This window comes from Botryllus schlosseri, chromosome 6 (genome assembly GCF_051294905.1).
Source record: "Botryllus schlosseri isolate E-star chromosome 6, Bs_hap1, whole genome shotgun sequence".
Lineage (NCBI taxonomy): Eukaryota > Metazoa > Chordata > Ascidiacea > Stolidobranchia > Styelidae > Botryllus > Botryllus schlosseri.
The window spans coordinates 28,966,750-28,993,086 of NC_137241.1; the positions used below are offsets into that span (position 1 = coordinate 28,966,750).

The 26,337-nt window shown below is 40.9% G+C and overlaps 2 protein-coding genes across 3 annotated transcripts; one reads left to right on the forward strand and one right to left on the reverse strand.

The window, feature by feature from the left end:
- Positions 1-26,307, forward strand: LOC145442024 (uncharacterized). 2 transcript variants are annotated; one of them, XM_080320004.1, is made up of 3 exons: positions 1-136; positions 25,600-25,683; positions 26,063-26,307. In XM_080320004.1, the coding sequence occupies exons 1-3, from the start codon at positions 25-27 to the stop codon at positions 26,251-26,253; spliced, it is 387 nt and encodes a 128-aa protein (XP_080176130.1). In that variant the 5' UTR covers positions 1-24; the 3' UTR covers positions 26,254-26,307. The 2 variants fall into 2 exon arrangements, with proteins under 2 accessions (XP_080176130.1, XP_080176129.1); XM_080320003.1 differs by lacking the exon at positions 1-136 and adding an exon at positions 25,375-25,527.
- LOC145442010 (microfibril-associated glycoprotein 4-like) lies at positions 8,378-13,302 on the reverse strand. The gene is made up of 5 exons (XM_080319981.1): positions 12,919-13,302; positions 12,728-12,855; positions 12,574-12,670; positions 12,106-12,202; positions 8,378-11,365 (listed from the first exon to the last, which is right to left on the reverse strand). Exons 1-5 carry the CDS (start codon positions 13,250-13,252, stop codon positions 11,047-11,049), a joined length of 975 nt encoding a protein of 324 aa, XP_080176107.1. The 5' UTR covers positions 13,253-13,302; the 3' UTR covers positions 8,378-11,046.
- Positions 26,308-26,337: the final 30 nt, after the last annotated feature.

The following is a 26,337-nucleotide window of genomic DNA, read 5'->3' on the forward strand; positions in this document are numbered from 1 at the left end:
GGAGTATATGACAAAGTCACTTGCATGGCTAGTGCTACCGTATCTCAGTCGGAGGATTTCTTCCGAAATATGAACAGTCTTCTCGGCAACACCATGGACCTCCGCGGCATCAACGAAAATGTAACGACCAGTGCCGGTAGGCTCGTTTATTCCTTTGTAGTCTGCGGCACAGATCGCCACTGGTGAATGTTACTCCAATTTTGCAGACGTGAAGCGGTACACCTGCCCGTACGCTACATGGCAGTGGCGGCTCGTCCTATAGGGCAACTGGGGCATTGCCCCACCTAAAATTCTGTCCAATAACAATTTAACCATTTATAGACGCACAGCAATCAATATATACCGAGATCACAGCGAAACCCGCGTTCTTCTTGTGTTTTCGCTTGCAAATGCCCATACATAGCGAAGTCTCTGCGAAAATCGAATTCTCTTCTCTGTTTTCGCTTTGTGAATGCCTAGCCGGGGCTTGCCCCGGTAGCGCTCATAACAAGCTTTCACTATCTATTCTCTCAAAGTCACGCACAATAAAGAAACGGTGATTTACTCTCTCCTAATCGTAAAATGGCCGAGCAAGCGGGGCAAATATGCCTGGTTGCCCCTAAGGTGTGATGTAACAATCGTATCAATATCTGAACTCGGTTACCGTAATATGCGTTGAGTCGATCGTTGCTGGTATAGGTCGATTTTGACGGTATTTCGCACCATGATAATTCTTGAAACTTGGTATGATATGTAGTGAAGGTAGTATTTAACACCGCTCCAAGTCTCAGGCTTGCTACTTAAAGATAAGGGTAGTAATTTCGTTTCCGAAGTTCAGTGTGTGCTGATCTATCATGTACATTGTAGCCTACAGCGAACAGATATTACTCAAAAGCCGGTATTGGTCTCCATTGATTTTGACGATGTTCCATACCGAGATCGGTCATGACATTTGGCACGGTAAGTCTTAATGTTAGTATCGACCGCTGTAACAAGTTTTAAGTTTGTCACTGAACTATGTGGGTGGTAATTTCGTTTCCAAAGTCGAGTGAGAGCTGACTCTTCATTTATCGCTAACAGATTTACGCAAAAGCCTTTATTGGTTTCTATTGATTTTAACGATGTTCCATACCTAGATCTGTCATGAGCTTTTGCACGGTATGTCTTGATTTTAGTATCGAACGCGGTGCCAAGTCTTAAAGTTGACACTCAATGATTGAGGCAGTTATTTCGTTTTCGAGGTCGAGTATGGTAGAGATGCGCGCTGATCCGATACTTAGCCTACCTATATCATTGCGGATCTCACGCAAAAGCCGGTGTCGGTCTGTGCTAATCTAGTCTGCGTTCCATAACGAGATCGGTGATAATATTTCCAATGGTATATCTCGATGATCGCATGCAACAGCTAACTAAGATTCTCGGTTTGCATTCAAATATTCACATAATTTTATGTTCGCCAATGTCCATTTCACTGTGAAATTGTGGCCTTCAAACCATTTGCTTACAATCCTCTGTCAAATGCGATAGCTATTTCATTTTCGATGTCGGCTAACAGCTGATCATTCGATCAGCCTATTCCTGTTTGTATTGATTTTGACAGTGTACCATGCCGGAATGGGTTATGAGATTGCGTATCCTACTTCTCGATGATTTCTTGTAACAGTATACTAAGTTTACGGCTTTCATTCATGTATTTATTGATTAATATATTTTCCAACGGCGATTTCGCAGCAGACTTATAGACAGTAAGCCGTATGTGTTGTGTCAAAGTCTTCAGTTTCAAGGCCAAAATGTCCTATGTTGTTCCGAGACCGAAGTTCCGAGGCTGCTGTCCTTAGTTTTTTAAAGACCATTCAAATTGATGTTCTGGATTCAATATGAAAGGCCCAATCTATGAGATAACAATTGCGTATGTGTCCGAACTCGTTGACCTTTCCAGTTAGGCTTACGCAATCTCTCGAGTTCTAGTCATTGGAATTAGTCAGGTCAAGTCAAGTGCGAACATGAATCGTATTGAATCTTCGCTCCGTACGTAGTTTACGCAGTTGCCTTTAGAGCGAAAATTTGAGGTCTAGAAGTTGGCCAATCCATTGATCCAATCGTACGCCGGGTGCCTCCGCTTTGGTTGCCTATCACCTGGTCGTAACCACCAGCTCAGTGGTCGTAACACACCAGGATCGTGTACGAAACACTTTCGGACGGGCTTAGAAAAATTAGGGCCTATCGATTTGCATAATCTCTAACTCTAGTAGAGTTGGGATCAAGTCACTACCTTCGAGACACGAGTCATTTCGAGTCATTGCACATTTTGACTCGAGTCAAGTCAAGTCACTCGATTTTTGGAGGTGACTCGAGTCAAGTCGAGTCAAGTCAAGTCAAGTCACGAGTCAAGTCACAATTCAAGTCAACTTGCCTTTTCGAAGTATGAGGCATGATAACGTCATTGCATTTTGCTAGCTATCTAAAATACAGATTGAGTGGTCATTGATTTTGAACCGATGAACGAATATAGAGTTAAATATACACGTAAGAAAGCGCTCTATCACTCACATATATGTAGATCAGCTAAACCTAAGTTTATAGTTACCAGCCAAGATAGACAATAGATACGAATTGATAAGATGCAATACATTACACACTTACAAATCGATACGATACAATTCGAGCCTGTGCCAATGGTTGAGGACTATATAAACTATATTCGAATTCAGTTTCAAGAACACAAGAGGTTTGGTTAAGGTAAAAACAGAGAACAGAAATTACTTTACAATACTAGTTTACGACAACGTGAGCTGTAAGCTTCGATCACTTCCCGGTCAATTAATTTGTGAGAGAACAATGGCGGCTCAGTCAAACGCACGATCATTAAATGATTGGTCGATCAGACGGGTTATGCCAGCGTTTCGCGAACAATCCGAACATATGCAAGATACAGTTATTTTGATCGACAACGATTACTTGATGACTTGAAATTGACTCGTGGATTTTGCTCCGAGTCACGAGTCAATCCACATTTCTGATCGGCCGAGTCAAGTCAAGTCATTTTAGCAAAGTGACTCGAGTCAAGTAAAGTCATACAAAAAAGGTGACTCGAGTCTGACTCGAGTCAAGTCATGACTCGAGTCATCCCAACAACCATGAAATCATAACGCATGCTACTAAAGATGACCTGATAATTGATTCGTGGCATGGGGACGATTCTTAGTTCACGGACATTTTGTAAAATAATCCTTTAATTAAAAAAAATGAATAAAACATTTGTTACCACACTTCAAGTCGCGGCTCACCGGCAAACCTCTCGCGGCACCTACGTTAATATCACTGTTGTCGGGAAATTCATGTGACCATCATAAAGTTACTTTTTTACGTTGGAAAACGCCATTGTGACGTCATGTTGATAAAAGTCGCTCGAAGCCCTTTCCCCACCACCCGATATTGTCACGAGCCGCCACTGCTACATGGTCATCACGATCCCCTAGTTTGAAGAATGGTGACTTGGCTAATGGTAAGATTCAGGCTGAATAAGTTATCACGAAATGCTAGTTATGCGTAGGAGTCGAAGCCTCGTTTATGTCGATTTTCGGTTGACCTTTTCCCAGGGATATCTAGAGGATATCCGAGGATTATCCACCAATCAAGGATAATCCGAGAAATATCAACGAAAAACTCCAATAACTCCGCTTCTACTAGTTGGAATTGAGTCAAAGTTGTTTTGCATCGTCTCTGAAGACAGCTCAACAATTTCATGGGGTTGACAGAAAAATTTGAATTTTTTTTTTTAATTTTCCTGTTTAAATTGAAAATTTTAATTGGATCTGCAGAGCCCTATACTTGTTAGAATTGAACCAAATTTGGTGTGCAGCGTTTTTTAGGGTAACCTGACAATTTGATAACTGAACGACTGGAATCCAGAAAAATAAGTTATTTTTGAACAGCCCTAGTGTGCGTGCGTGTGTGTGTGCGCGCGCGTGCGTGTGCGTGCGCAACGTCCGTCTGACGGTATAATACCAATATGCAATACCTTGACTTCATGGTTGAGGTAAATGGATTATTTTCCAGTCAACTATATTATAAATCAGCCATACGAATCTGATTTACAAATCGAGAGGGGCAATCTAACAATTTAATCAGTGAATTTCCGGGATCAGGAGAAAAGTTACTCTTTAGGAACCCTACTGTGCAGTCTCATTTTGCCGCCCCCCTTGTAGCCTGCCGCCCCTGGCTCAGAGCCACAACCTTTTTGAGCTTAATTCGCACTTTTTTTGTAAAATAAATTTCATTCGCACAAACTAACCGAAAATTGTTATACAAAAAGAAGATGAAAATACAACATTTATTTGTTCAGATGTGAAACAAATTGGCTGCTATGTATCTTAAGCTATCAAGTGCTTAAGCTACTATTTTCGGATGTTTTGATTTCAACTATTTCACTAAAATCTTTCTCGGCTAAACAAGTTGTTACGCTTTGTACAAGAACGTCCACTAGTGCTTGGGATGGCCAGGTCTTAAAATCTGTTCTGCACTGCTATCCAAAATACAACGTATTTTTCATGAGTGAACAGTGCTTGCTCGAAGAAATCGATTTTGAGAGCTGACAAAAAGGTCTGGGAGGGTGAAAGGGTGAAAAACCCACTTGTTTGTGTTGAGGCTTTTGCTTTATGTCTTGGAAAATAAGATCCTAACGATCACGGAAAATAGGCACATTAGAGCTCGCTACCTCATGACACGTTGCTTCAACTTTTTTTTCGATTTCCCATTTTCTGCCTCGCGAGTATGTGGGAAGAGCAAATAAACTCACGATACTGTGTGTTCTGCTCTTTAGTTCAGTCTAACTTGAGAATCATAACAGCTTAATAACGTTAAAGAAGCTTTTTAGACTACCATCAAAATCTGAGATTTTGTGGCATCTCACGACCCGAGCCTTACCCAAGAGAAGGAATTCATTTTTAATATTACAGTTGTATGACGATTTTACGGACATGTATGCCATACAGAGCGCGCGCACCGCAATTCTAGTGGCGAGGTATAGCGCAGTGGTATAATCCGCAGCTGCAACACCAATGAGTTGCGGGTTCAAGTCCGACCTAGGTCGACTTCAGAATTCCCATACCTAAGTGTTGGAGCTTTATCTATGCTCCTCCTCGCCACCTCATCCGCGTAAGCCAGTGGTTCCCAACCTTTTTCCGCCCACGTACCATTTCAAGGTTTTATGCAGTGCTTGCGTACCACTATAGTACCACCTACATCAGTTCTACCATTTATGACGTCATAATCACGTATCTGACCTGTGCGAGGTGTACTAACAGATGCTAATAAAGTAGGCATTATCACAGGGCTACCATATACGTCCTCTATTAAGAAGATTTGACACCTTTTTTTGACTTTTTTGAAAGTGTCATCGGATGACGCCTAAATGTCCTCTTTTTTGAGATTTTTTCCTCTTTTATGAGAATTTTGGTTAAATATAGGCAGGACCGTAACTGCCGCACCCCAAAACCCCCAATTGGGGGTGGGCGAGCTCGAAGGGGGCCCAAAATTATTTCGTGAATTAGCATAAATTATAGAGTAGTTTTTGAGAATTTATGCAACTTTTAAAAAATTTTTCGCGCTGAGCGCGATTTCACGGTGCCAAATATCATGATTTGGGGTAGCCTAGAGCCTACTCTTCCCCCAAAAAAAGAACACGAAAGATTTTTAGAAATGGACATATCGGCGTTGGCCAATACCGCGACACGACGCACCAAGACATATAACGATTTAGGACATATTACATGCGACTCCAAGAAGTGTGCCAGAACGATCGGCAGCGTAAAAACCTTGGCCGAAAAGGACTTCCCTTACGCTGACCGAAAACTTCGTTATATATACAAAATACAGATAGCTTTAATTGTCCATAGCCTAGGCGCCTAAATGACTGGCGCCGAATGTTCCTGTCTTGGCAATCTGAACCTCAGAAGACGAATTCCATCCCGCGTGGAAAATTATACGCCAGTGAAGAAAAACCAATTTGTAATCGTGTGCGTCTTTTAGTTTAGTACGTTTTTTAGTTTATTACGTTTGCCCAATTCTATATTTTTTGATATAGCAGACAGGAGGTCACGAAATAACATCATGTAACAAAGTCATACCAACGGGTCCGCCCGCCGAAGATGTTTAATTATTATTTACTGGCCCTACAGTTTCCAAGGCACCTCACTCAGCTCTACCGGTAAATTTGATAAAGTGAGCAGAGAGGACAAGAAATTGATAGCGATATATATGCAATTCCCGATCTTATTGACCGATTTTATCATTAAGTATCGAAAATTTTAGCGATTCGCGCTGGCGATCAATAAAATGAATGGGGGAGGGAGGGATCGGTCGATTACAGGTGTCGGTTTATCACCCTATGGGATCCCAAGACCCAAGTTTTTTGGAACCTCACGAAGTGCTGTTTCGTTCCAGCCAACGGGTATACGCCCGAAGATGTTTAATTATTATTGAGGGGTCCTACCTTTTTAAATACATCTCACTCAGCTCTACCGGTAAATCTGAATACATCAGCAGATAGAGGAGATAAAAATTGATAGCAATATATATGCAATCCCCGATGATACTAACCGATTCAATCATGAATACTTGGAAATTTTTCGCGCTTCGCGCGTCTAGGCGAGAAGGGGAGGCCCACTAAACGGACACCCTTTAGTGATGACAAGTAGCCCCAAAGAGCGGGTAAACAAGGGAGTCCGATTTATCACCCTATGGGGGCCCAAGACCAACGTTTTTTTGGGGGGGGGGGCTGACGAAGTGCTGTTACGGCCCTGAATATAGGGTAAAATTCGACTGAAATACATTAAATCAGCACTGAAATAACGCTCCGACGGCTATTTTGGGAGCTGAGCTGGTAAAATGGCCTTTTTTTAAAGTCAACCGACGAACAGTGTGAAAGAAGAAAAGCTGTAGTTCGGGAGTTGAGCCGGAAAGTTGATTTTTTTCTTAGTTAACCGACCACGAGTTTACCATTTTTCAGGATTTTCCTCCGGTATTGCAAGTCTGAAAATTTTGAAAAAGTGTCCTCTTTTCAGATTTCAAAAATATGGTAACCCTACATTATCAGCCACTGTTGATGGGATGCATGACATTGTTTTTTCACCACCAGTCACAAGAAGTACAATATAATGAAACAACAAGCAACAAAAGTCAATTTATTTGATGAGATGGCTGCATTCGTTTATTTTCAACTAGCTGGTAGATGCGTGTATCAAAGCGTATCGAAAGTCATGCATGGGCGCAACAAGTCAGTTTCACTTCTTCGATTTGATAGTCATCAGGGATGAAAATCCTTGCTTGCACTCCTACGTAGAAGTGAAAATTAGCAACTGGGTAGTAGCGTGAAAAGCTAGCGTCAAGTACAAGAAGGCCATGCTAAGCCATAAGTTTATTGGAGAACAATATTTGTGTTTCGTCTTTGCCGTATGGTCATCCTGGATATCCATCTATGAGGTCCATTTGCTCCACGGCCTCGACAAGCAAGTCGGCTGGAGCAACAGAGAATGGATCGGTCATGTAGGCACAACATGTCACAGTGGTGAGAAACAAAAGGCGTACCTTACCACGGACGTACCATACCACGACGACAACGGCTTCAAAAACTTGAAAACCAACCCCACCTGAACTGATAAATCTCTTAAGTCAAAAACGGAAATATACTCGCGTACCACAGGTTGGGAACCACTGACGTAAGCGGTGTCTTGCAAAAAGCCTAGAAGTGGACCGTGCTATAAGTCGGCAGTTACGGAATAAAAATGAAGAATAGCGGCCTGGTGTATATGACCACAGTAGTTTTTAAACACCATGAATACCTCGAAACAAACAAACACCACAATTCCATCCAACACAGCTCTACAAAATATGTCCGACGTACGCGATTTCAAATTTGGGTGAATTAAATTCCTCAGCGTGTTGAACTACCGTTTACTCAGATTGCTAAAACGGGACTATTCCGCACCGAAAACGAATGGTTTGGTCATCCAGCATCGGTAGCCTACAGTCAGACAAATCTTATCATTAATTTACTTGATAAAGCCATATTATCTGCGTGTCTCGCTCATTAGCTACAGTACCCAACACAGGGACCTTGAATTTGTAAAAACTATCGCAGGATCTTTTGCAATAAATTCAACAAATATTGCATACATATTAACAGATAGCTCTGGCACCGTGTCCACCCCAATTTTAGCCTTTGCGGCCCATACTTTAATAACCCTTGAAGGGGTAAAAATTTGCGTTACAGTAACTTGCAAATGTGAGGTTGCAATGATGGTATTTTGCTACTATTCTCGTGCCCCGCACTTATCGAACAGTTATTACGAAAGTATGATGATTGTTTAGCGAAAGAAAGCAGAAAGTCAATTTGACGTCATTTTCCAGCCTGTCGCAGGCTCAGGCGGGCTGATAAACTATATGTCTTACACTACACGAGCTTCCAAACCACGCATTTGGTTACGTAATAATTATAGTGCGAAAATATTAATTCACTACGGCTTGTGAGATCCACGCTTAGTGGAAGGTCGTAAGTTAACAAGTTTTTACAATTGCGTCGCAACAACAAAAGTTACACTCCCCTTGAATTTTCTAATAGGTTTATTTGAATTTTTCCAGGTCAGAAAAATTGACGATCATGATTCACGATTTTCATTCGCACTCATCCGGGATTTTCATTCGCACCGTTCGCACCCCCTTCGTCATTCGCTCTACAATTTTTTTCTTTCGCAAAAGTGCGAAACGTCACACAGGTTGATAAGTACTGGTCTAATGTAATCCATTTTGATTTGATTTGTTTATTGTATCATAAAACCCAAATCCGTGCGATGGGGGTGTTGGCAACTGTATAACTTATGTATGGACGGAAGATATTGAGTTTATGGCATTATCGTAGCATTTACTCCAGTTGATACATTTGGTGGCGTTAAAAAAAGTCAGCATGTACTTGAGCAATTGAACATTGTGGAATAATGTGGTCGGCCCGAGTCGCTGGGGCTGGGTACCTTTTATCAGAGATGAGCGGATTTGGAATTTCTATGTCCTAGTCCAGTGGTTCGCAACGTGAGCAACATCGCCCCCAGGGGGCGATAGGGAGGCGAAAACGGACGAAGGGGGCGATAATGGGCGAAAACAACTTAGGGGGCGATGGCGCGTTAAAACCGCCATATTGGAGTCAGGACCGTAACTGCTGCACCCCCCCATCCGAACACCCAATAGGGGGCCGAACTCAAAGGGGGCCTAAAATTACTGAGTAATATGTGTTAGAAATTCATGCAACTTTCTGAAAAATTTTTCGCGCTGGGCGCGATTTAATATTATCATATATCTTGATTTTGGGGTACCTTTCCCCAACAAAAATACGCATGAGTTATGGAAATGGAGACCTCGGCGTCGGCCATTACTGCGCCACGACGCACCAAGACGTATGAAGTTATAGGCCATGTAACATGCGATTCCAAGAAGTGTGCCAGGGCGATCAGCAGTGAGAAGACCTTGGCCGAATAGGAATGCTCTTGTGCTGACCGATAACTCCGACAAATATACATATATGTTTAATTGTCGATAGGCGCCTTAATGGCTGGCGTAGAATGTTCCTGTCTGGCGATCTGAACCCTACAGGAAAAATGCCATCTCCGCAGGGAAAATTTATTTGCCAGTAAAGACAGATCAATTTGAAACCATGCGCGCCTTTTAGTTTCGCACGTTTTGGCGATTTTCATATCTTTTGACATAGCAGATATATGAGGTCACGAAGTAGCATCATGTAACGAAATCAATATAACGGGTCCGCCCGAAGATGTTTAATTATTATTTAGGGGTCCTACTTTTTCTAGCACACCATACTTAGCTGTACCGGTAAATCTGATTACGTGAGCTGAGAGAGGATAAAAAATTGATAGCAATTTATATGCGATTACCGACCACATTGACCGATTCAAACATGAATGATAGAAATTTGTCGGTGAGTCACCAAACAGTAGCGACGTAAAGCCCACTGGCTGAGGGGGTCTGGGGTTTGGTTTATCACCCTATGGGGCCCCAAGAACACCTTTTTTTGGGGGGCTGACGAAGTGATGTTACGGTCCTGAAGGGAGTCATGCAAGTAGGAGAAATGACATTTTTTTAGTCAACTCACGAAAATTTAGCTGTAAAATTGTAATTTCAAGGCCGAGCCGAAAAGTTGACCTTTCTTATTAGTCATCTCGCCGGTGATCCCAGTTTGCATGCCCATTTTTCGGTTCCCGATATTTTGGGGGCGATGATCGGTGTGGAGCTTCAAAAGGGGACGATGAGTCGAAAAAGGCGGGGAGCCACTGTCCTAGTCCAATTCAAATTCTAATCCATAACTTTTGTATATTTAAATCCGCGTCCAATCCTAATTCGATTCTAACTCGAAATTCAGCTGTGATGTGTTAGACGTTTTAACTGTTTTTGGATCATTTTTTTTGCGCTGAACCTCAAAATGCAACCAGTTTTTCTCAATCAGGTCAAGATTTTTCTTCACAGCGTATTCAATTATGCTAGCTTTCGGTCATTATTCTACACAACGAAACTAATATATGTGGTAGCTTAATTGGTCATACATGTTGTTTATTCGAATTCAAGATTCTACAATGACAGCTGTTTAAAAAAAAAATTGATAACAAAGTTGAAATAAAGGTACTTACAACTAACCAAGAAATCATAATTTTGTTCAATGGCGCTCAACCTAACAGAAGAAGGCAGAAGTTAATATGTTACAGTCAGGCCTATAGCGAAAGAAAAAACTGGATATGTAATGCGTAACAACGTTTGGTATTAACGAAAGGAGTCTAGTCGCTGAATAACCTACTTTTAGGGATTTCATTTGATCGGTCAATTTTCATATTACACCCGGACCGCGAGATGGCGCTGTGAAGCCGTAATCCTTTCTCCTCCTTTCGAAACCTTTTGCAAATCGATCATCGCGAGAGGGCGCTATAAAATTCACACTTCGGCGTGACGTCACGCCCACACGTGAGTGTCGGACCCTGTTCGGAGTGTGACGTCACAGATGCACAGAAGTCAATTTCCCGCTCTTTTCCGGAACTTCATCTCCGTGAAGCGCAGGTTGATGTAGGAGCCGTTGTCCCACAACGCGATTCCCTTCCCGCCTGTTTTGTGGAAGTTTCCGTTCAGGTTGCTGTGATAGCAACTCCTATACCACCAGGCTCCTTCGAATTGAGAAGCGCAATTCCGTGACGAGTCATCATCGTGTTCCGCGTCTTTCGTTGAGAATTGCCGATTGTTGTGGTTCGAGAGACGATCTCCGAAGGTTGAATTCCCGGAGTATCCGGATACGTGCAGTCTGTAGTTGTCGGATCCGGAACCGATGCGGAAGTTGCTGGAGAATGTAGGAAACAAGGATCAAAGGATGATCCGAGAATTATCAGCGAAAAACTCAAAAATCTCCGCTTGTACTGGGTTGGGTCAAATTTGTTTTGCATCCATTTTGAAGGCAACTCGACAATTTCATGGGGTTGACAGAAAAATATCACATTTTCTTTTTTAATTTCTCATATTAAATTAAAAAATTTAATTAGCTCTGTGGCGGCTTAGACTTGTTGAAATTGAACCACATTTTGTGTGCAGCCTTTGTTATGGTAACCTGGCAATTTAATCAGTGAATGGCTAGAATCCGGACAAAAGTTATTTTTGAACAACCCTAAATTGCATAAACACGCATTTAACGTCCGTATACGACTGGTTAATCAGTGAATTTAACTAGTAGTATTCGATTGCATGATTTCATAGTTCTGCGGCTCGCAGCACTTTTTGAAGTTAAAATACGGCCCCTATGGGAAATTGAGTCAAGTATACCTGTTTGATGCTGGTGTGATCATGACCTTCACGGTCTTATCGATCATTCCCATCCAATACCGAGTACTGTGCAAGCATATTTTCTGTACCACCATCACTGCCGTGTGTTATGTATTTTGGTTGGATGAAAATAAAGACTCTCTCTCTCTCTTAAGAGCCCTTGGTCTATTGTGTGTGATAGGAACGTTTCGCGGAGCAAAGGTTGCCAACCACTGCTGATTTATGAAATGCACAGAAATGCCAATACCAACAATTCATATTCACCTGTATTTAGCAACCCAATAAACCCCGTCTTTCTTTATCATTTTGATTTTCATCTCCATATTCATACTCTTGGTCATTTGATGCAATGCTTCCAGGCCTGGAGGAGAGTAGCTTGCCAGATTATAACAAACTAACATATGTGCAGGAGCTCTTGGCGTGGGCGCAGTGATCACGACCAATGGATATGGCACATCTTCGTAACCTCATGATACAAGGGATGTGCAATGATTGATATTATGCCATTATATGTAACGATAGATTACTAGACGACGTTCAGTAACAATATTTTCGATATTGAATCACGCCAATGAGGTATAAGGATTTAAGTGCCGATAGATTAATTTACACTCGTTCTAATTAAGAGTCGTGAATCAAATCATAAAAATATTTCCGTGCTCCTCGTGATATGTGGCTGGGCGCCCTACATGAGGTTAACCGGCCACAAAAGTTGTTCATAAAACGTCATACCCAACCAATGATCTCCTTGCAGATCGCCAAATCCATTCACGTAATCATCCCAACCTCTGTAAAAATCAACGTCGCCGTTCATTCTTCGCTGGAAGACCTTTTATGAAATTCATATTAAATCTCAATTTTCTGCCAAAACCGCGCCGCTACCTACGGTCCATTTTCCACCATCATCAGTTACGTCACAGAACACATTCCTGATCCCGACCTCGGGAATGTTCAATATCGAAACACCACCAATTTTAGCGCTATCGCAACTTTTCGGGGTGAACATTTGAAGAGCTAGAAATTACAGAATTCGTTGCTTAAACGCCACTCGACGAATGACAGCGATGAAAATCTCACCTTCTTCGATTTTTCTATCCACGCTTTGCTCGATCAGAGTCATGTTAACCACCCCCTGAGACCCTCTAGGCCCGTCTGGTCCAGCTCTACCGGGGGGTCCGATTTCACCGGGTCTACCGATCGGTCCCTGTGGCCCAGGGTCCCCGGTATTACCCTTGGGCCCAGCCTTACCCACCCTCGTACTTCCTACGGTGACCAAATTCGTGTTTTCATCCCGTTGCTCGCACAGGTTGCAGACAATTTCTTTGAAAGGTGACGATTCAGCGTTTGTTGCACACGATGGCGATGTGTTGAAGGCATATAGAAATAGCAAGCAATTAATCCTGATATCCATCTAATGATACAAAAACGACACAAAAATACAAAAGTTGGAATTGAAGTAATAAATCAGAAACGTCTTCCTGAGATACCAGCGTATATAAGCTTCCGTTATAAGTCATCCGATGAGATTTGGAAAAACCTGTGCGTCAAAACGTCCCATCTGATGCGAGGGTTGATACGTTAGTATCTTAGACACGGGAACTGCAACAGATACGTTTCATGCAACACATCTACTCTAGAGGTGATCGGTAACGATGCATTTCTACTTCTTTGAAATACTCTCTAATAGGTTTCGCCTGCATTCACTACTTACTCGCGTGGTAAAGTTTTTAGGCTACTTCCGCTTCTATACTGGAACAATTTTCAGAAGAAAAATACTTACTTTATATGCTGTGGATTGCTTTATACATTTGGAAGCGCACTCTCAATCAAATCTACTTTGCGAAACTACTTACTTGAGTACTTCTGAGACCAATCATTTCTACTTTCACATGAAGAAGTTTTGACACGTTTCCTAAATAGCCACTTAAACTAGTCAGGAATCCAAGACGTTACATCTACTTCTACTTGACTAGAAAGTAGGGTTGCATATAAATCAAATGGTGTTTTAAAACACTTTTCTTAAAATACGTTTTGCAATAGTGTTTTAAAAAATGTAATTTAAAAATTTGTTTTTTTAATTTTTCAAACGTTGTAGAATTATGCCATAGCTGTAGTACTTTCAAAAAACATCTAGTATCAGCCTACGGACAACTAGCAACCGATATATTCGACTTATACGATGCGGAATGGTTCAAAGATATTTTTGGTCCGTTTATTACAGGAGTCGAAAGCCTTTTTCGTCACCCTATATTTTCAATTGCTAATATCACTCCACTTTGACGTTACAATTTAAAGATTCGAGACGGCATTACTAAAAACAAGCGAAAAAACAATACGAACATGTTTTAAACAATAGCCATGTTTTAAGCATGATTGTTTTAGATTATTTTTGTTTAAAATGCAACGCTACTAGCAGAGTTGACTACTTTGATCACCTCAGCTTACAGCACTTAAGAAAGCGAGGATTCTAGAAGATGTTTTTACCGCAACTAACATACTTTAAAAATGCACATTTTACGGTCATTCGATATACCAAATCTGATGCTTTTCAAGTCAGAATAAGTTATGCAACAGTGCAACCACTGATATTTGCAATATATTCTGTAAGCACTATGTAACTCACATAAAATGGTCTCACATTGGCGTTTTAGACTCTGCTAATAACATACATACGTCCCGCTAGACGATTTCATCCGGCCCGCGAAGCAATTCTGAGTAGATTGAAAAATTCTTTTATTTACCAGCACATTGGTAACAAATGTTGAGAATTTTTGCAGGAAATACTTCCGTGTTAATAGGCCCAATTATAACCACCCTACTACGGTGCTGTGATTTCACTCAAGTTACCATGCACTAGTAACAACATGTAGGTGAAATTGACATCTAATTTCAAGAAGGGTAAACACTAAGTTCAGAGTTTTATACATATATGGACCAAAATGTAGTTATTCACAGAAGCGAAAACGCCAATGCGGAACCGTTATATGCAGTTTACATGGAAAATATATTAGTTGCACAAATCTATAATTGAAATATGTATGGTCGCACTGCTGTGTCACTTTCAACCCAATAGATCCCTAGACATGAGAGAAACCGGACTCGCGATGTAATAATAATAAACCAAATTCCAACGTCCGCGTCTCCTATTTAATATCTTGTATTTCTCACAACGCATATGCAGGGCTGACGCCAGATTACGACTAAATCAATGGGAGCAAAGAGAATATGCCAACTTATATCGCCGTTACCGCCACTGTTTTAGCGGTACTGAACTCTATTCAACCGGACAATCATCGTAATTTGCCGATTCCATTGTTCGCGAATAAAGGTGTTGCGACTTGCTACTTTAAAAACCCTATGATATGTGCATTATCTATTACATGTGCTTTTGAGGTATTTAAGTAAAAAGTAAGATCACGAGATAACATTTTGGAATCAGTTGACTGGTCCGACCCGCGAGCGATTTGAAGGTTTGAATCCGACCCTCGACGCAATTTGAGTTTGACACCCTTGTTTTAGCCCATTTTCTGAAAAACTCCGAACTGAGTTTGAACTTTTTCTTTCACGAAATGTGGTGTCGATGTCGCTTATTGGTATTTTTGATTTGAAATACCAAATTCTGATAGAAATGAGCTGAGTATTACTATCATTTTCTCATTTTTGTCAGCATTGTTTCGCGGGCCGCATGAGATTCCTGTACTGGCATCTCTTGTTTGAAATTTTAAGTTGATATTCAAGTCGGATAGGGGTGAACCATAAATGGATTTAAGTGGGAGAATTGACTCAATCAATCAATCAGGTTTAATAATATTTTCATCGTTTCAAAACATCACAAGACTGCGATACAATGAAAAGATAGGAAGGTGTCGAAACAACTTGGAATAGCCTTTAAGATCAGACACCCATCTTAGCCTGGGCGAAGTAAATAAGAGGCATGCACACTGAATGAAAAGTAATGCAGAGAATATAAGACTCAAGCGACAAAATGAGGTGGCATGTGGCGGCGGGCGGGGTCGATGTTGGGTTCTGGTCCGGTAATCCTGAAGACTGGCTAGTAACTATTATAAACCAAAAAGGATTCATGCCTAAGACGTAATTGCACTGCATATTATCGCCAATCACAAGCATCGCATACACATTCTTCAAATTGAAAGATCAATGGTTCCATAACAAAATGACCAGTAATTGGTGTGAGATTAATCTACTTCTTGTGAACCTGAATTTAGGTAGCCGTATGCTACGCAGTTCTGACTCCATCAGCACTCAATCCTCGCGAATGACCGATTCTATACCTCATTCGTAGAACTTTCTGTATCGTGATCGGTCATCAGCTTGATGCCTTTATATAGGGTTACTTCATTTTTTCTGTCGCCCATCATTTACTTTTACTGAGCGCAGGAGCGCAGCGAATGACGCAATCGACCCGGTGATCAAGAAAAAATACGTACCAAATAACGTGATTTGATGGATTTGCAGGTAAATTGGTAAATTTACTGCGAGTTCGTAGTTTGATGATTAAAAAAAGGTCCTCTTTCCGGTTCGACTCCTGAAACACCAACTTTCCATGAGGTTTTCCGTTGGTTGACTAAAAAAAAGGTCGACTTTCTGGCTCAACTCCCGAAAGTCCGCCGGACCGTTACTTGAGTGCTGATTTCCTATATCTCAGTCCAATTTTCACATTCCTTTAACCAGGGCATGGCATGGTATGGTATGGTATGGAAGTATGGTATGGTATGGAACGAAATTTCGGTATGGAATATGGAAGAGTGCAAGTATGGCATGATATGGAAATTTCCCAAGTATGGTATGGAACGTGTTTTCCATACTTCCATACTATTTCCACACTTTGACAGTTTTGCCAGAACCATGACAATAACCCTACTTCCAATTAGTCAAATTGATTGCATACCTCAGAAAATCGCTCACTGTCTTTGTTCATATCTCAAATTGTGATTCATGACTCAACCATCCCGGTCAACATATATTTGAAGACAATAAAGTTTCGCCACGCACATATGAATGAAAATAACAATATTGATAAATATCATCAAAATGAATGATATTTGACCGCTATCGCGTTACGATTGCATTTCGCTTATCGTAACTTCCACTACACACACAACCAATGTAGTTTTAAAGTCTTAGACTCTGAGAATGTAAAAGGTACATGAATATTTTTATGAATTTGTTGAACTTGGAAATAATTTTCTGCGCTTTGGGAGGATGATCATCACGCAATATCTATTTGACAGAACAATCATCGTAATTCAAAAATATGTAGCTTGTCTTGGAGCGTCGTTGCGATATGCCGGCCTACAACACGCATTGTAACTTCATGAAATCTTGTTATTTCTGATATAATGGACAGCGGACACTTGATATGGCTAATAAAGCTAACGGGTGTGACCCACAGATTGGCGGAGGAAATAGACATTTGATTATCTGTCGCAAAATGATTATGGGGATGTAAAATTATATTTAAAGATATATTCTAATGCAGGTGTTTCCAACCGGTGGCGAATACCCCAATTGTGGGGAATTTAGGGCCTTCTGGTTGGGAATAGGACTCACTTGGAAAACATATTATTTACATTATTAACTTCGTTTATTAAACGTTTGTATGAAATGCCAATCGTATATATCTCTAATATTTCTTCGCTCATTTGCAATTCAACGATTTGCATTATCACTGCCTCCAATAAGCGAGAATCGATTGGACAGTGCCACACGATCTCCCTCATATAGGTTGTTATTCATTCGTATGCGAAATGGTGTGATTGAAATCACCTGATTCGTTAAAAAGTTCATATTTATATGAATGTGTACTCACGGGAGATCGTGGAATCGCTAATCGAAAGCATAGCCGGACTCGTTACTGATGAAATGACATATTTCTTACTGCTCGAGGTATAGTGGCGTGCGACAGTGTAGGTTACGGTATGGCTTATATCTACCATACGCATCAAAGTTCGTCAACACCAGGAAGTTTATCTGACCCATGCAATATATTCGGCATTAACACGTGTAAATTGATGCTACCTTGGTGCATTTGAAAAAATTTCAAACCCCTCCTATTTTTCTGTCAGCTTACCTGCTAATTAATTTTATTGCGTGCTGTTCCATTCTTAGGGTCGTAACTTTCGCCAATACCAAGTCTTTACAAAAGAATATCTCACCAAATTTTATTGGATGAGCAATTCTAAAGTGCATAAAAGGTTTGGAACCCATCTTATAATTTGACAATATCTTTGTTTTATGTAATTCTGTAGACGAGGCTACTGCTAGCAGTACGTCACCACACTAGATTACAAGTCGTGATATTCTGTTGTGATTCCCATATAATCCCGTGTGTATAGGCCTGCATACGTTCGTAAGTCACTGACGGCATATGACATGAAGAAACTGGGGATATCATTGGTGCATCGGGGCTGTTTAAATGGATAATTCCATCCAAAATAATTAGAATACATATACCGGAACATTTCCACACGTCAAAAATAGAATATCCATTGAGAGGTTGGTCAAGTTGCGAATGTATGGAAAAAGTATCAAAAATGGTATGGAAGAATGATGCTATGGTATGGAAAATTGTCAAGTATGGTATGGAACGATTGGGCGGGTATGGAGTATGGAAGATTCTCATTCCATTCCATACCATACCATACCATGGCCTGCCTTTAACCAAAATTCTCAAACAAGAGGAAATTTGCAACAGCCAGAAGTTCAATACCAGAACAGACACCACCTTGCCATACCAATTCTAACATGATCATCTGTCAGAACGTCCCCACAAAAGTGGTGATGTGAATCTTAGGGTTCGGTTATTTCCGTGATCATACCACCCTTTCTCATATTGATCGACTTTTGGTGTCGACTTTCAATGGTTAGTGGTCACTTAAGAACTTGTCCATGACTGAATCCTCACCCTCTGTCTTTGAGCATGGCCCACTTACATTTTGTCATTTGGTCTGAACAATTAATTTTAATTTTGTACAGAATAGAAGAATGCCATAAACTTTGAGGCCACACAATGTTGGGTGCTGGTTTTGCTACACTATCATAGGCCCATTCAACCAAGATAATTTAGCCAGCAGGTCGGTTTCGCACCTTCGCAGGTGACCGAATGCCCAACCCATTATGCACGCTGAACAACAGCACCTTGGTAGAAGAGACTGAATATGTGTAGGGAGATGATGGTTTGAATGTGTTTCTTGTACACTTTGGGCTCATGAAGAAGGCACGAAGGGTGATAGTCTATTTAGATGCCAAAATGCGATGGGTCGTAGCCTGGAAGAGTTCAAACTTCTCTTTCTTTAGTTTAATGCAATAATACAATTTGTGCTCCCGTTTGGAAGCACAAATTGTATCTTACATCAAGTAAATCATTCCGGTATCGCATATCATTATGTGGTTCGTAAAATCCAATTAAATCGTACTTGAGTCTAATTCCACGTCACTACTTCTACTTCTACTAGAGTTACTTGAGAGACTACTTTGACTATAGCTCTATAGTCTAAATTGATACACAGCCCATTTAAGCACCTGTATTGCGATTGGTATCGTCATAATTTATACAGACTTACCTAATCGTGAGCTATAAACGATTCCCATTTAACGCTGCCACCGATTTCAAACCGTAGGAAAGCAAAAATGCGAGTATGGCAACTGGCAAGGACGCTCGAAGAAATGTTGTGATTGAGCGGATTTGGAAATATTTTAAATAATTATCCATTTTAAAACTGGCAAGTGCGAAATCTGAATATATGTTGGACCTTACTGGAGTCGGTACCCCTGTAACCTGCGGTATTTCTCGCAGTTATCGTATTCCAATATCTACCATTACCACGCATACGGCAGAATGACAACATACCGTACTCTTGTTATATTGACTGAAATGTCGATTTTGTTTGCAAAGTACTTACCTGTGTAGCCGAAGCCATTTTTCCTGCTGAACGGCATTTGAAAAACAACACTTCAAATGGACTTCTCGCGTGAGAAAGCAATTCGTTCGGAACAATTCATGGTCGTCGTCGACACCAGCGTGATCGATCAGAAAATGTAGTGCCCTTGAATCCCAAGGACGAGATGATGGTTTAAGTCCATTACCGTGACAGATATCTCGCACGAGTGTTATTGTAGCACACCTAAGCCGCCAAATACTTTTGCCCCATTTAAAATACAGAATGCGTTGTCTCATACGGTTTCTGGCATATTTCTACGTATTTACGTACATACCACCCGCGTAGTTCCCATTAGTTTTTGGTGTTGCTCTGATTGCATTACGGTCGTCTTAACCTCGAACTTGAACCTGGTTACATTTGTCGGGTTTGTTTTTTTGACGGTTACCGATCCGAAGAAATTGAAATTGACAGTGTTAGGATATAGGTACGGTCTTTTATGTGGTGTAAAACTGGCATTGTTTTCGAACAAAACAGTGCCGCTGCTGACTAAAACTGGACTAGGAATATTGATATATTTGGTGTAGCGTACACCAGAGGTGGTCAGGTAGACATCATTGTTACTCAAGTAGAAGTAGCGATTTCTACGTGAGATGTAAGAAAAAGAGTAAGTGTTCTAAGTCTATATTTTGCCAAAAAACTGAAAAATGTTAAGTAGAGTTACCAGTAGTAGTATAGTCTAAAAATCATAGCAACTTGAGTATTTAGTGCAAGGAATGGAAAGCCTACTTAAGTAATCTGATGAAGTAGAATTTTCTTGCTACTGACCGCCTCTGCTTACAAGTATCGACACTGTAATAACTGTACCCACCTTTGGTGGAAATTTTAATATTTTCTACCTTTATTCCCAACCGGACACCGACCAGCAGTGTTATCCAGAGAACCTTGTACACACCGTCACAGTATGTATCGTACACGCACTGGACAACCAGTCCATAAACCAATCCAGATAACCATCTTACATTCAGTTCTAGGAATATAACTGTGTGTTTAGGAGATACACATAGGCCAATACGTTATTATGGTGTATATGCCATTACCTATCAACAGTGTTGGGATCAAGTCACCAGTGTTGGGATCAAGTCACTACCTTCGAGTCACGAGTCATTTCGAGTCATTGCACATTTTGACTCGAGTCAAGTCAAGTCAATCGATTTTCAAAGGTGACTCGAGTCAAGTCAAGTCACTCGATTTTTGGAGGTGACTCGAGTCAAGTCGAGTCAAGTCAAGTCACGAGTCAAGTCACATTTCAAGTCAAGTTGCCTTTTCGATGTATGTATGAGGCATGATTACGTCATTGCAATTTGCTAGCTGTCTGAAATACAGTTTGAGTGGTCATTGATTCCGAAACGATGAACGGATATAGAGTTAAATATACACGCAAGAAGGCACTTTATCGCTCACATATACGTAGAACTGTTAAACTACTTAATTGCATAGCCTCAGTTTATAGTTACCAGCCAAAATAGAGAATAGAGAAACGAATTTATAAGTTGCAATACGTTACCCATTTACAAATAGATATGATACCATTCGAGCCTGTGCCAATGGTTGGGGACTATATAAACTATATTCGACTTCAATTTCAGTAAAACAATCGGTTTGGTTAAGGTAAGATGGGAACAGAAATAGACATTTTGCTATTTTATTACTTTACCACTAGACAACGTAAGGTTTGAGCTTCGATCACTTCGTTGGCAGTCAATCTATTTGTGAGAGAACAATCGAGGCTCGGTGAAATGCACGCTTATTGAATGATTGGTCGCTCTCAGTCTCGCGGGTTACACAAGCGTTTCGCGAACATATCGAAGATACAGTGATTTTTATCGACACTGATTACTTGTTGACTTGAAATTGACTCGTGAATTTTGCACCGAGTCACGAGTCAATCCACGTTTCTGATACGCCGAGTCAAGTCAAGTCAAGTCATTTTGGCAAAGTGACTCGAGTCAAGTCAAGTCATGCGAAAAAGGTGACTCGAGTCTGACTCGAGTCAAGTCATGACTCGAGTCATCCCAACACTGCAAGTCACTACCTTCGAGTCACGAGTCATTTCGAGTCATTGCACATTTTGACTCGAGTCAAGTCAAGTCAATCGATTTTCGAAGGGGACTCGAGTCAAGTCAAGTCACTCGATTTTTGGAGGTGACTCGAGTCAAGTCGAGTCAAGTCAAGTCAAGTCACGAGTCAAGTCACAATTCAAGTCAAATTGCCTTTTCGAAGTATGGGGCATGATTACGTCATTGCATTTTGCTAGCTGTCTGATTAACAGATTGATGTGGTCATTGATTCTGAACCGATGAACGAATATAAAGTTAAATATACACGTAAGAAGGCACTGTGTCGCTCACATAGGCATAGAACTGTTAAACTATGTAATTGCATAGCCTCAGTTTATAGTTACCAGCCAAACTTGAAAAACAAATTGATAAGAAGAAATACATTACTCATTTACATGTTGATATGATACCATTCGAGCCTACACCAATGGTTGAGGAGTATATAAACTATATTCGAATTCAATTTCAATAAAACAAGAGGTTTGGTTATAAAGGTATAAGAACAGAAAACAGAAATGAATATTATGCTATTAAAATACCTCACTACTAGTTTACGACAACTTAAGCTGTACGCTTCAATTACTACGTGTGTGGTCATTTTATTTATGTGAGACAATGGTGGCTCAGTGAAACACACGATCATTGAGTGATTTGTCGCTTTCACGGGTTACACCAGCGTTTCGCGAAAAATCCGAACTTATGGAAGATACAGTGATTTTTATCGACACCGATTACTTGATGACTTGAAATTGACTTGTGAATTTTGCTCCGAGTCACGAGTCAATCCACATTTTTGATGCGCCGAGTCAAGTCAAGTCAAGTCATTTTTGCAAAGTGACTCGAGTCAAGTCAAGTCATACGAAAAAGGTGACTCGAGTCTGACTCGAGTCAAGTCATGACTCGAGTCATCCCAACACTGCCTATCAATGCAGGGATGCCACTGGGATATTTCGGAAAAATCCCGATGTGGACGCTAAATAAAACCCAGAAAAACCCAGATCCAATATTTCACTCAAATTTCTCTGCGGTAGCAGTGAAATTTGCTGTGAAGACAGTTTTAGCCCTTGATATTGAAATTCTCACAGTTCATACAATAAATTTCTCGGTTAGCAGTGTTAACACTGCAAATCCCACAAAAATATGTTGTTTTCTTCTCGGCGCATTGCTGTGAAACAATAGATCCGCGGCGTCAATACTCAAAACAATGCGATTCCCCATCTCTGAGGATGTTTTCTTGTGTATTTTCAGGGTATAGTCGAATGTGCTGAACACACTCTGACTAAGTCGCTGGGGATGTCCAACTCTCTCTCTCTCTCTCTCTCCCTCTCTCTCTCTCTCTCTCTCTCTGAGCGTCCCTGTTGGAAGTTCAGAAAACAACATGATATATTAGTCGGCAAAACACCTGGTCAACCCATGTGCATACTATAGTTTTACATGTTATTTATTGATACACGACGAATTTATCGGAGTGGTACTAGCAATGAGTTGCCCTATGAACTAACTGTTTGCGACCAGGCAGTCGATTCCCGCCGTCGAAAGCTATTCTGGACCCCGTGTCGTTGTTCTCACGGCGACAAAAAAGTCCAGACAAAATGACCCGATAAGGAAAGGGAAAGAGCAAGAAATAGCTTCTAGAAAGAACCGACGAAGAAAGTATAACATCGAAGAAGACTGTGACATCGGGCACTAGGTGGAGGTGGATGCCAGTTCAAGAAACCCCAACGGGTCGTTCGGCATCCCCCTATCTGTTCTTGACATCGCATTTGTGTGTCTTGTATATCGCATTGTACATTGTGTGCGTGTCTTGGGCAGATGAAAATATATTCTGACGATTGATTGATTTGCAGCAACGAAATTGCTAAGCCGCGGTATGCATATATGCAATGCATGCAGATTAGGGTTGTTGAATTTTTTTTCTTTGAATGTTTTCGGCAATTATATAAAAATGTTAGGTTGGCTAAAAAAACGTTCCATACCAAATTTGGCTTCATTTCAACTTTTGAGCTCGAAACATGGCAATTTAGCAAATAGCCGCAAAAATTAAAAAAAATATATAATTTTGAACAACCCTAATGCACCGTTTGTATTGAAGTTCTTATTTGTAAGCAAGTCACAAGGTTCCGAGTGTGCGGTGTAAACACTTTGCACGATTAGTAAATATTGAAAAAAATATGGTGGATCGTAAAAATGCCATATTGTGTAGCTTCATTTCCGGAAATTGAAGGCATTACTGCACTTGCTTTTATACTTCAACATGTAGCCTATGTTCTCCAGAAAAAAGAACTGAAACTAATTAGAACTCTAAGTAATGATACTGCGAATTAAACGGGAAATACCGATACTGCTTCAAAAAAGCAGAAAATATTGCTTGCGATTCCGCATGCTTTTTCTGTCCTTTATTTGATGATGCTTTTAGAGGAATCAGTTCGCAATTTTTGTATTCGCCTTTTCTAATCATTGTAATTGTACGCTAATGGTCGATTTGATAGGTTGATTACTGTTAAATTGTATGTATATTCGCTATTGCTATAAATTGCCCCCGTTACCGTTGTCTCGCTCTTCATTCCATCGAGCAACAGACCAGCAACGGACGAGCAAGCACTGTTCCGAATCTCGCTTGCATTAGCATCTTAGTATTCTCAAATGAAAACCTAAGTTAACATTGTTTATTATCCGATTAGGTTTGCTTGATTTTGATTGAATACAAGACTGATACGCAAGGTTTGCAAAGTCCAAAAGCAGTTTCAGCTGAGCAGACAGGATTCGACGTCTGAAGAATTTTCACTCATTGACATTGGAGTGTTGTGTCGAAACAAATGTATTTCATGTCTGTTGTCGAGACAATTTTAACGGGGGTTTGCTAAAACAGGTCTAACGCTCAAAAAAGTCAGATTTGAACTCCCCATGGTCTGCTAGATTACGATGTGATGGGTAAATGCTAGATTGCGAAACAGTATAGTTTAAAACGTTATGATGGGCCATATTTACCGTGATGAAATATGTCATATGGGCGAGAATGCGGTGCGGAGGGAACTACGCAAACTGCTACCTAAAGAATATTCAGTTTCATGAAGACATATTTGTAACTCCATATCTACTTTGTGTGAAGCGTGACGGAAATTCTGGGTTCGACTTAAATTTTATTAAAACTGAAAGTTAGAACTCCGTGAAAACAGCCCAAGAATTCCCCAGTTTCTCTTTCAACTGGGGGGGTTACACTACTTCTACTTGACAAACTGAAAATAGCGAAAAAGTATTAGGATTAGGCTTACTATACGCAATCAGTAAGTTATCTGGTCAGGGGTGAACGAGTTTCGAGTAGACGTTAAAAGAGTGTACCACGACGAAAAAGGTTGAAGAGCACTGGTCCAGCCTACTGCAAGCGGTGTCTCGAAATTGGCAATAATGCCAAGCAGTGAAACGCGCCGGGTACAAGTAATTGGCTTTCTGAAATTTGGTTTTGCGTTATACTCAAACGTACGTACAATCATCGCCTCTCAAGTCCCACAGTAACACGCTGTGGAGTCGGTCCAAGGAGTATATGACAAGTCTCTCCATGGCTAGTGCTGCCGGATATCAGACGGAGGATTTCTTCCGAAATATGAACAGTCTTCTCGGCAACACCCTGGACCTCCGTGGCATCAACGTAAATGCAACGACCAGTGCCGGTAAGCTCGTTTATTCCTTTGCAGTTTATACGGCACAGATCGCCACTCGTGAATGCTACTCTAATTCTGCAGACGTGAAGCGGGAAACTGGCCCGTACGCTACATGGTCGTCGCAAGCCGGATCTCCTAGTTTGAAGAATGGTGACTTGGCTAATAGTAAGATGGAGGCTAAAGTGATTACGAAATCCTAGGTATGCGTAGGAGTCCGAGCTCGAGACTATCTCACCACGATCTAATGTACCGACCTCGCCTTTCGGCAGGTCATTTTTATCACTTGTCTTATGTAATTTTATTTGATCTATCTATAGCTATCACAGTTTATGCCTCCTTATTTACATGTCAGGCACATGTGGGTGCCTGCGTGATTTCAAAGGCTACGTCTCCAAGTCGTTTCGACACCTTCCTATCTTCTCATTGCATCGCAGTCTTGTGGTGCTTTGAAAGTAACGAGCTGGACTTAAATGCTAATACTCGACGGATTTACTAGCGTAGAAATCAACTATTGATACCTACAACATGAATCCAAATATTTAAGGACGATGCGGCTTCAAAACTGCTCCGGATTGCACAGTGGGAAACGGGGAAGTTGGCGGCCAAAACGCAAGTCTGACTAACATGATAATTGATAAACCAGCAACGGGAATTCGCCGCCAACCATATATCGAAAACCACGGATGTCCAACAGAGGCTGAAAGAACTTCGCCATCCAGGGACTATGATGCATAGACCAGATATTCACAATTCTCTGGAATATCAGAATCTTATGGATCGGTTTGTCAATGGCCATTGGCCACGACTTGAACACTAACA

Bases quoted from the DNA above. Each gene is read 5' to 3' on its own strand.
- LOC145442024 (XM_080320003.1), top strand. From the start codon at position 25,401: ATGACAAGTCTCTCCATGGCTAGTGCTGCCGGATATCAGACGGAGGAT. The intron at 25,528-25,599 runs GTAAGCTCGTTT...CTAATTCTGCAG, and splicing joins AAATGCAACGACCAGTGCCG to ACGTGAAGCGGGAAACTGGC. The intron at 25,684-26,062 runs GTAAGATGGAGG...CAAATATTTAAG, and splicing joins GAATGGTGACTTGGCTAATA to GACGATGCGGCTTCAAAACT.
- LOC145442010 (XM_080319981.1), bottom strand. From the start codon at position 13,252: ATGGATATCAGGATTAATTGCTTGCTATTTCTATATGCCTTCAACACA. The intron at 12,856-12,918 runs GTGAGATTTTCA...TGTAATTTCTAG, and splicing joins GGATAGAAAAATCGAAGAAG to CTCTTCAAATGTTCACCCCG. The intron at 12,671-12,727 runs GTAGGTAGCGGC...ATTTCATAAAAG, and splicing joins ATGATGGTGGAAAATGGACC to GTCTTCCAGCGAAGAATGAA.